This window comes from Trichoderma harzianum (genome assembly GCF_003025095.1).
Source record: "Trichoderma harzianum CBS 226.95 unplaced genomic scaffold M431scaffold_14, whole genome shotgun sequence".
NCBI lineage: Eukaryota > Fungi > Ascomycota > Sordariomycetes > Hypocreales > Hypocreaceae > Trichoderma > Trichoderma harzianum.
The window spans coordinates 50,797-64,200 of NW_020209262.1; the positions used below are offsets into that span (position 1 = coordinate 50,797).

The 13,404-nt window shown below is 50.0% G+C and overlaps 4 protein-coding genes across 4 annotated transcripts; 1 reads left to right on the forward strand and 3 right to left on the reverse strand.

The window, feature by feature from the left end:
* Positions 1-2,328: 2,328 nt before the first annotated feature.
* On the reverse strand, positions 2,329-3,069 carry M431DRAFT_249660 (hypothetical protein). The gene has a single exon (XM_024913771.1). It carries the CDS (start codon positions 2,930-2,932, stop codon positions 2,420-2,422), a length of 513 nt encoding a protein of 170 aa, XP_024769990.1. The 5' UTR covers positions 2,933-3,069; the 3' UTR covers positions 2,329-2,419.
* Positions 3,037-3,768, reverse strand: M431DRAFT_511887 (hypothetical protein). The gene has a single exon (XM_024919754.1). The coding sequence runs from the start codon at positions 3,711-3,713 to the stop codon at positions 3,207-3,209; it is 507 nt and encodes a 168-aa protein (XP_024769991.1). The 5' UTR covers positions 3,714-3,768; the 3' UTR covers positions 3,037-3,206.
* A 1,694-nt stretch (positions 3,769-5,462) lies between these two features.
* M431DRAFT_249744 (hypothetical protein) lies at positions 5,463-6,115 on the reverse strand. Its single transcript, XM_024913772.1, has one exon. It carries the CDS (start codon positions 5,966-5,968, stop codon positions 5,516-5,518), a length of 453 nt encoding a protein of 150 aa, XP_024769992.1. The 5' UTR covers positions 5,969-6,115; the 3' UTR covers positions 5,463-5,515.
* Positions 6,116-8,616: 2,501 nt separating this feature from the next.
* Positions 8,617-10,187, forward strand: M431DRAFT_9054 (hypothetical protein; the record flags this gene model as incomplete). The annotated part of the gene is made up of 2 exons (XM_024924158.1): positions 8,617-8,653; positions 10,066-10,187. 2 exons carry the CDS (start codon positions 8,617-8,619, stop codon positions 10,185-10,187), a joined length of 159 nt encoding a protein of 52 aa, XP_024769993.1.
* Positions 10,188-13,404: the final 3,217 nt, after the last annotated feature.

The following is a 13,404-nucleotide window of genomic DNA, read 5'->3' on the forward strand; positions in this document are numbered from 1 at the left end:
CGCAGATTTCTTCTTCAAGACCAGGTACAAGACCCAGAACTCAATGAAAAAAAGAGGGATCAAGTCTTGACAAGCAAGACGAGGTGGTTACAAAAATTGTGCTTGAACGGATATGACCCCCCGGTTTGACCCGGGGTAAATCACACCAATCAAATTGAAGCTGAAGAAGAAGAGAAGAAAACATCAACAGACGGGAGACGAGAGAGGAATTTATAGTGCCCAATTTCTGCTGCTGTTCTGGCGCGCCTTCCCTCTTGACGTCGGTTCTTGACGTTAGTTCTCGACTCTTTCCCTCAAGACAGAAAAAATTTGCTCAGCAGTTACCTTTCGTAGTGCCCAATTTCTGCTGCTGACCTGGTGCGCCTTCTCTCTTGACGTTAGTTCTCGGGACTCTTTCCCTCAAGACAGCCATTTCCCATCATGCGAAATTGGCCTTCTTGCGCATTTGAGTTTGGTCCTGAACCTTGATTAGCGGCCATACTTTGTGGTCTGAATCTTCGAGGTTTGACTTGGTCGGCTGTGGCCGATCGGGTTGAGCTACGGGTTGGTTCTGGATTTTGAACCAAAGGCTGGGGCGTAGCCTTCCTCTGACCTAGCTGTTGCAGCTTTACTGAACCTCTTGATAATAAATATAACCTCCATCCAGCGGTTCCAGAGAATATGGCTGTCGTTGACGCGATACTTGATGGCTTCGTAACCTTGCTGCCACAGGTCAAGGGCAGATCCGAACGAGAAAAAGGCCCAGCAAAGCAATCGTTAGCCATGAGATTTCTACCAAAGCATCACCATACGAACATGTCTATGTAGACGAGACTCCTAGTTTTGAGATGCTAAATCACGACACCACCTCCTTTTCGAAATAGTCGGACAGCTCCAAACCAAAGACTCACACTCTTTGCTCAAGCCACCATCATGTCTCTCCAGCCCATATGCGTTATGAGCCAGACAGATTCTTCAATGTAAATCCGAAAAGCATACGGATATACACCATCTCGCACAAAGACGTATCCGTATCCGCATTCTCAAACCATGTAGTCTACTTTACTTAAGCCCCTACGAAACACGGAGTAATAATACGTAACACTTCCCAAGCAAGGGCTCAAATATCCGCATGGTATCCCAAATATCGCCAAAACCTGCCCGCTTCAACATGTGGCGCCTCTCCTTCGTCCAACGAAGCCGCCCATTATCCCCCCCTAGCCATCACCCCATATTGGCATTCTCAGCAGCCACAAAGCATGTCTTCACCGGAGGGAAATATCTCGGAGCTGCGCTGCTCAATCTCAGCGGCAGCCCCGAAGTCACACGATGACATGACATTTCCATGTGACGTGGCGTGCTCCAAGGGCCGCGACTTTTGTCGTCCGCACGTTGGGGAACAAGGCTGACCCTGCTCGCGTATCCACGATCCCGGGGATTGATTACAAGGCTCTGCCTGTATTTGAGCATGTTGACTTATTGCATCTGCGCTTGTACTGTATTGCCGAGCAGAAACCAGGCTCAATACTAGTACTAGCAACAGTAATAAGTTGCATTTCCACATGGAGTCAACGCGAATCAGTCACACGCAACGCACCCTTGAATACCCCCAATGCATTAAACTGCTTCACTCAAGTGCCACTTGGGGCCATGTTCTCGAATGCCGAGATTGACTCCCATATCCTCTGTATGCGTCCCAACACCTGACCAAAGTAAAATCAGCATCTAATATGCCTGCGGCTTCTTCCTGCCTAGCGCCACAGATATCGATCGTGACAGGTGACCAAAGGGGCTTCCAGAAGGAAAAAGATTGTTTCGTCCCGTTTTGACTCCATATTCATAATGCCCTTTAAGCGAGCTGGCCTCATTCAAGCCCCTGCTAGCACGGCGAGGTTACAGTATGTTATGGCCGACAGTTATCAGCGAGCTCCGCCGTGCGCTGGTGGCCTCCGACCGACGCCCAGGCGGCTGGGTCCCCGAGAAATGCCCTTCGTTTCTTCTTCTTCGTTCCATTAAACGCTAAAGACTCGTTGCCTAGGAGAAATTCCGAGGCGGAAACGCTCCCCGGCGCCATGACCCTAGCGGAATCGCGACGAAGCCCACCGCGATGGGTAGAGTGGATCCTCTCTCCAAGGCAAACGTGCTCATCAGACAAGAGAGCCTTGTCTAGATCCAGCTCGCTGTATGTAGTATGGAGCAGACTCAATAGGAGAAATTGCTTGTATACTGTAATGATGGCAGAGTAGTTTTCTTGTCTATCGGCATCACCCAATGTTCAGATATTTGTGTAAATTGTACATCAACCATTGAACAAGACTGCAAAGCTAAGCCGAATCAGTGGCGTAAAGAAGCCCGTGCCCTGAAGAAACATGCAAAGACATGGATCTTAAAGAAGGGGGGGGAGGAGAAACGTGCTACAGTACGGCGCCGTTGCTTACTGTTACAGTACTGCTAATCCCCGAATGAGTGTAGCTGCCTTGGAACTCGCTTTGTTGGTTTTGAAACAACCACATTGGCAGGCCGGCTCTTGTTGCCGCCCCCTTGATGGGCATTGTCCGTAAAGAGCTGATGCATACTCGTAGTCGGGGTACGCAAGAATCATAACCCAGAACGGTGCAGACGCGGATGGGGGAGAAAAACAAGGTTCAGACAAAGTAAACGCTGGCATTTCTCCGGCTCCATCTATCAGCTCAAGATGCGGCGAGGCGAACGCGGCGATACCGTCGGCATGCAGCTGGCGCATTGCCGTGCTCCGTAATTCTGCTCCGTGCCTTATAGCGACAGCAACAACGATGCTGGTCTTGATGAGGCTGACTCGCGATGAATCGCAGAGCCGTGAACGCGAGTCTGAATGACAGGTCGTCAGCCCACCAGTTGGACGCTGGATGTGCTTGTCCGAGTACGACTCGTTAAAATTGGCGGCAAATTTGCTCCAACCGCTAGCAGCACTCATGAGCTACTGGTAATTGTTTCATTTGATGGACGGCTGGGCAAAACCACTATTCCCAAAAACTGGTAACCAACCACAGGCCTTGCTTATTCCCTCTCATCTAACCAGCGGAAGGGCATCCGGAACAAGGATCAATAAACCAAGCCATACCACTTGTGCCAGTGTGCACTAGCAACGCTATTCGTTACGAATGCTCCTTCATAGTTGTAGGTTGCATTCGGGCGGGAGCTGAATCGCAAGCCGATGATGCTACTCTATTATCGCCTTACGAGTATTGCTATAAGCCGGGGTTAGATTTTGCCAAAGGCGACTGACAGGGTGCAACAGAGCTTCCGCTGAAGATTCTGCCAGGCGTAGCTATTTCCAAATCCACATGGCTGATCACAAGCAGTGGAGCATGCCGGGGTGGTCTCTCAACGTTGAACGCTGCCTGGATGCAGGATGCTCCGTGCATGTACCGCTCCAAAGCATCCATTATGGCGCATATCCTGAAAGTACAAGCTCCTGTGCGCTGGCATGAATGTGGTACGTGAGCATGTGTGCGTCTGGGCTCTCTTCTGCCGCGGCCATGGAAGCTTTGCTGGAAGCTCAAAGGCCTAACTGCGCCAGGTGTCCCGTTGCACGAGTAGGCGAGACCAGGATCAATCGTTGGGATTCCTTCAAGGGAATCACCCCGGCGTATGGAAGATTGCCTAAAATGACCAAACCCAAAGTTCCTGTCAGGGTCTGTCTCCCCATCTAGGAAGCATTTGTGGGAGTGACACCCCAAGCTGTACGAGTACATTGTAGCCCATACTGTGTCTTGTTAGAGGCCCGTTAATACACTACTGTAGTATCGCCATGCGCGTGAATCTTTCGCTCGCAATGGCGCACGAAGCACATGCATGCCTGTGCCGCGGCTATAGAAGAAGGCACGGCACTAAGATGGCACACGATGGATGCCGCTCGGCCGGTGGACAGATTTGCCGTTTCCTGCCAAAGAAAGAAATTTTCTATTTCAAAATCATACTGCTACCTTCTCATTGCTCATCTGAATCGTAGACTCCCCCTTCCCCGGCAGCACTAACCCTTGGCAATAACGGATGTCTTCCGGCCTGTGAAATGTGCTCCGCTACGTGTCAAGAGTAGAGCCGTGCCGGGGTTGTTCTGTCCTCCGTACGGACGGCACGAAGGCGACAGTTGGCCGAAGTTTGAGTGGAACGGACCGATCGTCGATGTGTGTACTTTGTACGCTTCCCCCTGCCCTGTCGACGAGAGCGAGAGCCCAGGCAACAGGGCACCCCTGTGCTTCACCAAAGAGCCTCACACAACAAAGGGTCAAGCGAAATTCGCACTGTCACCGGGTCCCCTTTGTTTCGAGAATGAACGGAGACTGTGGGGAATACCAATTTCGGAAAGGCGCATTCGCATTCTAGAAAGCTTCCACGGCACAACAGGACGCATAACGTCAGGGGAGAGACCCGGTTTCCGTTGCAGAGTTCTACCAAGGCCAGCCTTGCCGTTTGTCCTCTGCTTGGTACCCGAGAGGCACGCTTGATGCTCCTTAAAGAAGGAGAACCTTGAAAAGAAACGCATTTGTGACCCTTGGCATTCCAAACGCACGTTGCATCTGGTACCAGCGGTACTTGTCCGAGTACTCCATACAGTCTGTACTGGCCCTGAGAATCAGTCATCCTTTTGCGTTCGAATCTTGTGTAACAGTAGCGGGTCTGAAGCACAAGGTATCCGGGGCCGTCGCAAAAGCGTAAGTATGGTTGCAAGACAGCTCATCAAGCATTAAGCCGGCCAGCATAACGAACGCGGATGCCTGAATAAGACTGCAGTTTGCATGTTTGTCTGGCCCACAAGGCTCTTTGCTTTGCTCGAAACCGTCGGGAATTGTATGGAATCGCTCCGGGGCCCAATATTCCGGACGAGTAGTCTAGACCGGTCCACCACCATACCATACCTTTGTCAATAAACGAATACATAGTGAGAGACCGATTCGATGCTCCGCCTGAACTTGGTGCTACTGCTCGCTCCGTGTCGCTATACAAAGAAGTCAGTGAGTAATTGTCGCTGCGCAGCTGGATGCGACCAACTTGGTAGCAAGCGTTCGATTCCGTTACATTCAACTAGCAACATCCAGATCCTTGGGACAATTTACTACAGGAGCGGGCCGAGTAGAATCTCCGAGGCTACCACTAGATAGGCGATGGACGGTCATATCCGTCTTGACGTTGCACAGTATGGAGTCGTGATGGCGGGCTATGGCTAGAGACAAACAAATGCTGCGGTGGTGCACCGTTGGCACATGCATCTGGCCATGCTTTCAAGCCACTCGAATTGCCATGCTGATCGATATCGTGGCTAGGGGTAGCACAGGCCCCTGTGGCCAGCTGTATTGCATCAGCACCCTGGGCCTTGGACCTGCCTTGCCTCGAAAGTGATGCCACACTCACATCATGACTGACATTCAAGAGACCCGTAATGAACGTCGGCGAAACAATTTTTTTTTTCTTTCTTTCTTTACCTTGTCCGACGGGCAAATGCTTGTCAGTGATCCCCTGGACTGGGCCTCCTATGTGATATCCTTTTTTTATCTCCTTATTGTCTCCGTAGATGCAGGATACATGTATTCGGAGAAAGCCGACCTGGTATATGCATACTGACAAGCAGCAAGCACATCCCCTTATTGCCAGCATAGGGGTCCTCGGAACGATCTCTGCTTGAACCGAAGCCGGTAACCTGATTGATGACAAGCATGCACTGCACCGTGGTGAAAGGAAAGCCTGGCCACCCTGGGAAATGTTTTGCGGACTCCTCCGTGGCATGGGCTTGAATGCTTTGCTGATGTTTGGCGGTGAAGCATAATTCTGCAGAATGGGGAGATGCTGTGCCTGGGGTTTTTTCACATTGGCTGGCAGAAAAAGGCGGTGCACAATTGAAGGAAGGGGCGTGGGTGGTGTAACATGCCCACGATGTTTCCATGAGATCAACTACAGGGTACGAGTCTATATTGGGAAACGATGTTGAAGAATCGTAGTAAGATGGAGACATGCAGAGCAAGAAGTGGCTGCTGTTAGTTGTGCAACAGCTCACTTGTCAACGTCTTGTGTCATTTAGAGGCGCAGAAGCTGAGCATCAAGCTTCCAGCCGAGGTCTGTACAATAACAGCACATGAAGTTATAAAAAAAGATCCATTGCATGTTAAACTACAAGACACTGCGAATGTCACCTGAATGCACTGCTCTGCACGTAGCACGGCACATGTTCCGTACAAGCTACACATCGGTATTCCTCTCAATTGCTACCACAGTATAGTGGCGGGAATACGGGACGCTCCGAGCGAGTCAGGAGCCGAGAATCCTCCCCAAAACGGGGCAGCAAATCCCTCTCCAAGGGAGCTGAGAAAGGAGCACTAAAGGCACGAGGTGTCGTGCCTCTTGTCAGTTGCGGCGTAAGGTGGCGCCGTGCTTCCATTCTTTTTGGTGCAAACACGGCGCCGCGGCTCAGGAACGGGTGCCCGAAGGAAGACGGCGTGGATGCTTAGCCCGGAGCTTGGAGGAGGCGTGTAGATGAAGACGCCACCCACCAAGGCCAGGCACATGTGAAACTTTGCGGGCACATTACGAAAGTAAACACGCTTGCTTATTTTCTTTTTTCTTTTAGTTCTTTTCTTTTTCTCTCGATACATTGATTTAAGTGTTAGACATTTGGCTGCCGTTATTCGCTTCCCGCTCTCTCCCGCCTCTCATCTCATCTAGACCTCTGGAAATTGGCCCGGAACCGCTCCCGCGGGACACGGGTCGAGACATGGCGGCAAAAAACCAGAAAAAGGAAAAACATACATAAAACAAGATTGACGGTTTGCAATGACTCGGGATCGGCGGGAGAAACGGTGTCACGGCAAACAGGTAGGTAAATGACAACAACCAAAACAACAGCAGCAGTACGTACATAAGCTGTCGGCCTACCAGTATAAGCCGGACCATGTTCCTTGCAATTCGCCACCTTGCCGCCTCCGTTGGGCCAAAAAACAAAAATGTCTTGCCATGCCGCCTGCATGCACAGGTCCGAGTACGCGGGCTGCTTAGCCGACTCAGGCTTTCCGCAGTACAGTAGCAAAAGCCTAAGAATAGGAGAGCAAACGGAGAACTCTCTGACCGAGAAAGGTCGGCCTCGCCTTTACCTTTGCATTGACATCAATGCTGGCTTTGAAGGGCCGCTGCTTGCTGTTGTGCTCCCCGGGAAGCTGGCCCGCTACGGCTTCTAGAAGATTTCTGCTGCAGCGGGACAAGAGAAGAAGCTACCGTTTCGGGTAGATGCGCTACTCCGAGTATCACCTAGCCTGCGAAATGGAATGGATTTCATTAGAAACCACAAGCCCCCGTAACCCAGCCAAAGGTCCAAAGCAATGATAAATTAGTTCCGTAACGGTACTAGCAGCGAGGTAAACATGCAAGGCGGGAAGAAGAAGGGAACTTAAAGTAGCGCCCTGGGCCATTTAATTGGGGTGTACTGTACCTCTTTAACCCAGAGGCTGGATTTGGGAGCCGTACGGATAGTCCACCGTGTACTGTGCTGCCGTCTCCCCGGGTCTTCCTTCATCATCCTAAGCCAGGCCTCCCCCCTCGTCACCCACCTCGCCATCCTCTGACAAGCATCAAAGGCGAAGCGGCCGGGAAAAAAAAGAAAGAAAAAAAACCTGATAAAAAAGTGCCGCTATCCCTTTTCGCTCCCTGGGGCTTGTCTCACCCGCCTAGAGCTCCGGGGAGCTGATGCCGGCGCGACGGAAGGGCTCTGGAACAAGCAAAAAAAGTGCGGCAGGCCGTGGAGCACAAAGGACCCTGCATATGTACCCGCAGCGGAAGTACATGTACCGGCCCATGCAAGCTGCAGGTACAAGTACCGTCGCCGCCGGGCACGGTACCTTACCTTGATACTCCACTAATGAGGCTCTCCCAGGGCGCTGCAAAGTGCGGCGGCCTGCCAGATTTTCGCAGGAGGGCCAAACCAGGTACGCGGCGCCAGAATGCCTGCCTGCCTGTGCCTGGCGAGGATGATGGATCGAGCGCTTGGAGATGAAATGGCCACCTCGACACGCCACCGCGGCGGCCGGTTACGAGTACGCGAAGGCATAGAAGGTCAGAGAAACTGGGATTTTAGCTGGTTAGTGCAGAGCAGAGCAGCACGAGTAGAGTCCTTGTACGCATGATGTCTGCTCTGTATTACTGCAGTAGTGCACGAGTAATGATGCCAGAGCACATGTCTGACGGCATAATCGCGCCCTCTTCTCTGACTGCATCGGCATCATCATCATCATCATCATCATCGCCATGGCACACTCACACTTTCCATTAATAGAGCCCCGTTACTAATCGAAGGCACAGTACGAGTATGTATGCATGTGTACGAGTATGTAAGGTGTCCGTCCATAGGAGCTGAGGTATGCACATAGCACTGCTAAACTCTCTAGCTCCCCCTCGATACGAACCTGAAGCCATCTGCAGCGTCATGTTATTAGAGTTCGCGCCGGCCAGCAGCCAGCCCAGCGTTTTGGGTCCGGCTGGCATGGGCGCCACTTGGAGCTCGCCAACTGATTGATGCTACAGCGCTGTTACAGCTCCAAGTCCTGCTACAAGCACCGGTTCCGGGGCTTTAATGCCTGCCTGGAGCGCTACGAGCATGTTTGAGTACTGTACAGTATGGGCGGCCGCAGTACCGCCGTGGATGTCTGGGCTGGTAGGTCAGGTACTTGACCGTGTACTCATGTACTGTAAATCTTGGACCAGGAAATCCATGCTGGTCGGCTCTTCGCTCTTACGGTACTTGAGTACCTAAACGCAGCTACTACTGTAAACTGTCTTCCATGTCTTGTCCTGGCCCCACCGCACCGCCGACATGGTTTGACAGGGGTTCGGCCGGCTCCACTGTTCCAGGAACGAGATGGATCATGGGTTTGCATTTGATTTCCTCGAGTGACAGCTGGAGCTGCCTGCCGCGGATGCAAGGTACGTACCTACTGTAGCGTACCGCACATGCTTGGGTGTAACTGTACCAAGGTAAGGTACCCGCACCCATGTCATGTATTGTGTTTTGTACCCTCCCTCCTTTTTTTTCTTGCTCGTCCCCCGGACCGGGTCTATTCTTTCTATGGATGCTTTGGAACAACGTCTTTGCTTGGGATTCCGCTGCGAGTCAAGGTACCAGACCCTTTTGTGTTGTTTCCCTGTTCAAGGTTTTGTTTGCATCAAATGAAAGGAAAGAAGAAAAAAAAAAAACAAGAGAACCTGTCTCTTGTCGCAACTCAATACAAAAAGCTCCTGCTTTCTCCCTCCCTTCCCCCGATCTTCTTCCACTCCTTTCAATCCAACCACTCCTCATTCCTTGACTCGCAAAGCTCCCTCGCCGACTTACAAAAAGAAGCGTCAATCCTTTCGCCTTCTCCAACCCTTCGTCTCATCTCATCTCACTTACTTTTTGCTTTTTGCTACTGGTTCTTGTTAGCCTTGAGCCTCTCTCTCTTCCCACTTCCCAACCCACATCCAATCCCATCCTCCGGCCCCACCACAGCTCACGCTCACGCTCACTTTTCGTGGACCGAATACGGCACCCCATATCCACACAGTTTTTCGCACCAGTGTCAGGTACCCGTGTCTTGTTAGCGGCGTATCCGATTTCCTTCGACTCTTGCGCTTGCTTCCGTTTAATTACGAGCTGCCGTCGTCAACAAGGGCCCCTATTCCGGCACGCTTCCAAAGAAGCTTTTAATTCCTCTCGTTTCCCGCTGTGTTTTTTCTGATCTGATCTGAATCGACCATCATCTTTTTTTCCTTTGCCTTGTTCCACTCCTTCCTTTGCGCCGGCGTCCAAGAAAAACCAGTCCACTCCTTTGGCACTTAATCGAAAAATCCATCACTACCAACACTACTTAATCTAATAAGCCGTTTGGCACCTTCACGCTCTCTCACGCTCACCCTCACGCTCACACTCAACACTCGTCAATCATCTTTTCTGACGACCAGCTCAACGCTACATATTACTACATCTTTTTAATGTAAGATTCACACACTTGGCAACGTCTTTTTGCCTCTTTTCTCATCCATCTCCATCTCCATCTCCATCTCCATACTAATAAACATCTTCTTACACAGACTCCAACCTCACGCTCCCACCATCCAAAATGATTGCCGCCAGCTCCGACATTTGCAACTTCGGCCGTGGTGCCTATGATACCACTGGCCTCCCCAAGCCTCCTCCTCCTCAGCCCCAGTAAATGGGGAATGCGACCGACCGGGATTCGACAATGTCTTCCAGCAACAAACGCATTTACGTCCTTTCTTTCCACTTCTTACTATTCACGCCCGAGGTTCTGTCGCAAGCGATGGAGCCTCACATAATCTTTTCATAATACTCTTAATTCGCACCCTCGTGGATTTACAATACGGGATTTCAAAAGACATTCGCCGTCGACCAACGAAAGAACGCTTCGCAACGATTTGAACAAGGCTTTTCACACTCAAAATGTTCTCAGACCACCGGCGTGATCTGAGATTTGTTTTTCACACGGGATTTTATTCGCACCAAAAGAATGGCGTTCTACTTAGACGGACAGTTTCTGGGGATTCACTTGTCCATTTTTTCCTCTTCAGCGCAGAGCTTACCCTTGGCAAGGGCGAACATCTTGGAATGCGCGCCACGATCCTGGTTGTCTCGAATCCCATGTCACATCTCATTCCCGCGATCGAGATGTCAATGTACAACGCCGATTTTTACATAATCAACTTCCAAGGGATATACTACTACGCTGGGGATCAGAGAAACAAAAAAGGATGGGATTTTATTTACCTTTTTCGGCTTCAAAACGGGATTTTTGTTTTGTTTTTGCATATAGACTTGGCTTTCAGGACTCTTCGTCCGAAATTTTTGGGAAGATTTCTTTTTCAGTTTTTCGTTCTTGGTCGCCGGTCCCTTCGCGGGGATCGCACCAAATGCAGGCAACAAGCGAAGTGTGCGTCAAACACCAACAGCTCTTGTTGGGGGAGACACTTTAGCTTTCTTTCCTTCTTTTTCAAAAAAATGTACAATGAGTTTTTGGGGGCACAGAAAAATCTTTGAGGGGCTTTGGCCGTGTTGGCTACGCACTGGTCCGAGCTGAAGATGCTACGGAGGATACCCCTTTTGACAACTCTCTAAATAGAAACATTATAGAATAGACTTGCTTCACAGCAAATATGTCATAACTTTTACAATTACTCTCACTCTCCATTTCTGCGCTTTTCTGTTCCGGCAATAATCTTTTCACATGCTTATCCGTCTCTTTTCTTATCTCTCTCTCTTTTTTTTTTTTGTTCGTCTCTATCCTTACATCTACAAAATCACCTGCCGCGTCTCGGCATTCGACTAGATCAGGCCCACGGCGCGGAAAAAAGAAATTGTGATGAGGGAGGCTAGAAAGGTCGAGATTCACGATAACAAGGAAAAGCCAAAGCGAGAGACAGACACAAGACCAATGGGCGGCTAACTGCTACAAAAATGTGATACACACTAAGAGAGGTCAAGGGGGAGGACCCGCGCGGCTGGGCTGCCTCTTTTTTTTTTTTTTTTCCTTTGGTCAAGTTTTTGTCATGTTTATCGCGCTTTTTTTCTTTTCTTTTTCTTTTGCGAGAGTCTATTGGAGAGCTATGAATGCAGGGAAAGGATGGGTTTTGTTGGCGATGTGGTTGTGCTATTGGATGGTTGGGGACCTTTCTCTCCATCTGGTTGGACGATGACTTGATGCCTAGCTAGTTATTAGTTCTTCTCGTTTTCCTTTTTTTTCTTCGTTTTCCTCCCAACGAAAAGAAAATTTCGCTAGCTTTTTGGGTTTGCTTTTGCAAAATTCACAAATAGGACGGACTAAAGCTCCGGGATGGATCTGGGGAAAAAAGCACGGCTGCAGGACCTACTTTAGCGAGGAGGGAAGAGGAAGCTAAAGCAGGAGATAAAATGCACGATGCACGATAGATTGGGCTTGTGCGTGTGGGGCGCATATGTAGGTCTGATCTTTGGTGCATGCAGGAGATGATCGTGTTTTGTGTTTGATGTTTTTTTTTTTTTTCCGTGTTTCTGATAGGTGTTGCTTTTTGTAGCATTGAGGCGCTTTTTTAGACGCTGTGGGCATATGCTGCCCTGTTTGTGATGCATCGTGAACATACAATGTACAGTAGAGCATCATCAGTCACATCGCCAATTAGGTATTTGTTAGTGAGAATAATGCCCGTTTGATGTTGGTCAATGCCGGCAAAAGCTGTAATTTACCGATGCTGTGGATTATAAGCGTTGAATACGAAGCACAGGCATCATCATCATTGAAGTAAACGCATTGACTTTTGGCTAGCAATGCCTCCATACCTAGGTACGTGAATAAATGAATGGACGGGACAAATGCAAAATCTACTACTAGAGGTAGAAGACAATATGAAGAGTCGGCTAATCCCAAGCACATCCAAGCAAGTACCTTGGCGTATAAACTTGACCAAAGTTTCTCTCGAGTCTAACTTGTGCTACCCGCATCGGCAGACCAGAAGCGCATCCATGGATCTCTTTTGTCATTGGACCGTTAGATAGGGAGTGGCCAAAAGACGGAAGTTGAGACATGATGGCTCAGATTGTGACAAAACTCTCTTCCCATTTTCTCTCTTTTCTTTTTTCCTCTTTTTCCTTTTTTTCTTTTTCTTTTTACGCTTGAGCGTGTTCCACCTTCGCCAGACGGCTCGGACTGCAGGACCGCGTAGCCGCTTCACGTCACTGGCCCGGCAATCCTTGTCGCACAATCGTAAGGAGAAAAAAAGAGGCGAGACGAGACACTTGGTTTGATCCAGCTCGGGCGTATCAGACAGCTTCGCTTATGCATCGGACCTCGCCAACGGTTGAAAAAACAATTCACGGGCGGCCTCTAATCCTCTTTTTGCCTCTGTATCGAAGCCATGATTCACCAACAGCCTAGAACTTGTCCATCTAATTATGTGTTGGGCGCACCAAGTGCAGCAGGAGGACTACGAGCAGGACAACATTCGTGTTGGCTACACACGCCCCCTGGCAGTCCTAAACCGAAGCAGTGCGTCCGTTGACGCTTCTGGCTGGGCACTTGTAGATGGGTACGTGACGACGCCTCCGGGCCGAGCTTCTGTGCCTCAGGGCTCCGACATATGCCGCGTTACACGAGGGCATGGGAGGGACAGAGCCAGGCACAAGACATCTACAACGTTGCTACTACTACAAGTATACTCGTACAAGTACAAGCACTCCTCTCAAATAATTACGGGCCGAGAGACCAATCAACAGATTGGAACGACGGAGTGTAGCGCTCCTCTAAATAACGATGTACTATACAAGATGGTAGAACCTACACTCATTAGATAGGTAGCTTAGATAGGTACTAGGCAGTCAGTCGTTAACATTGCAATAAGATTGATCACTGCTTCAACCTACCAGCTGCATGTAGTAGTTAT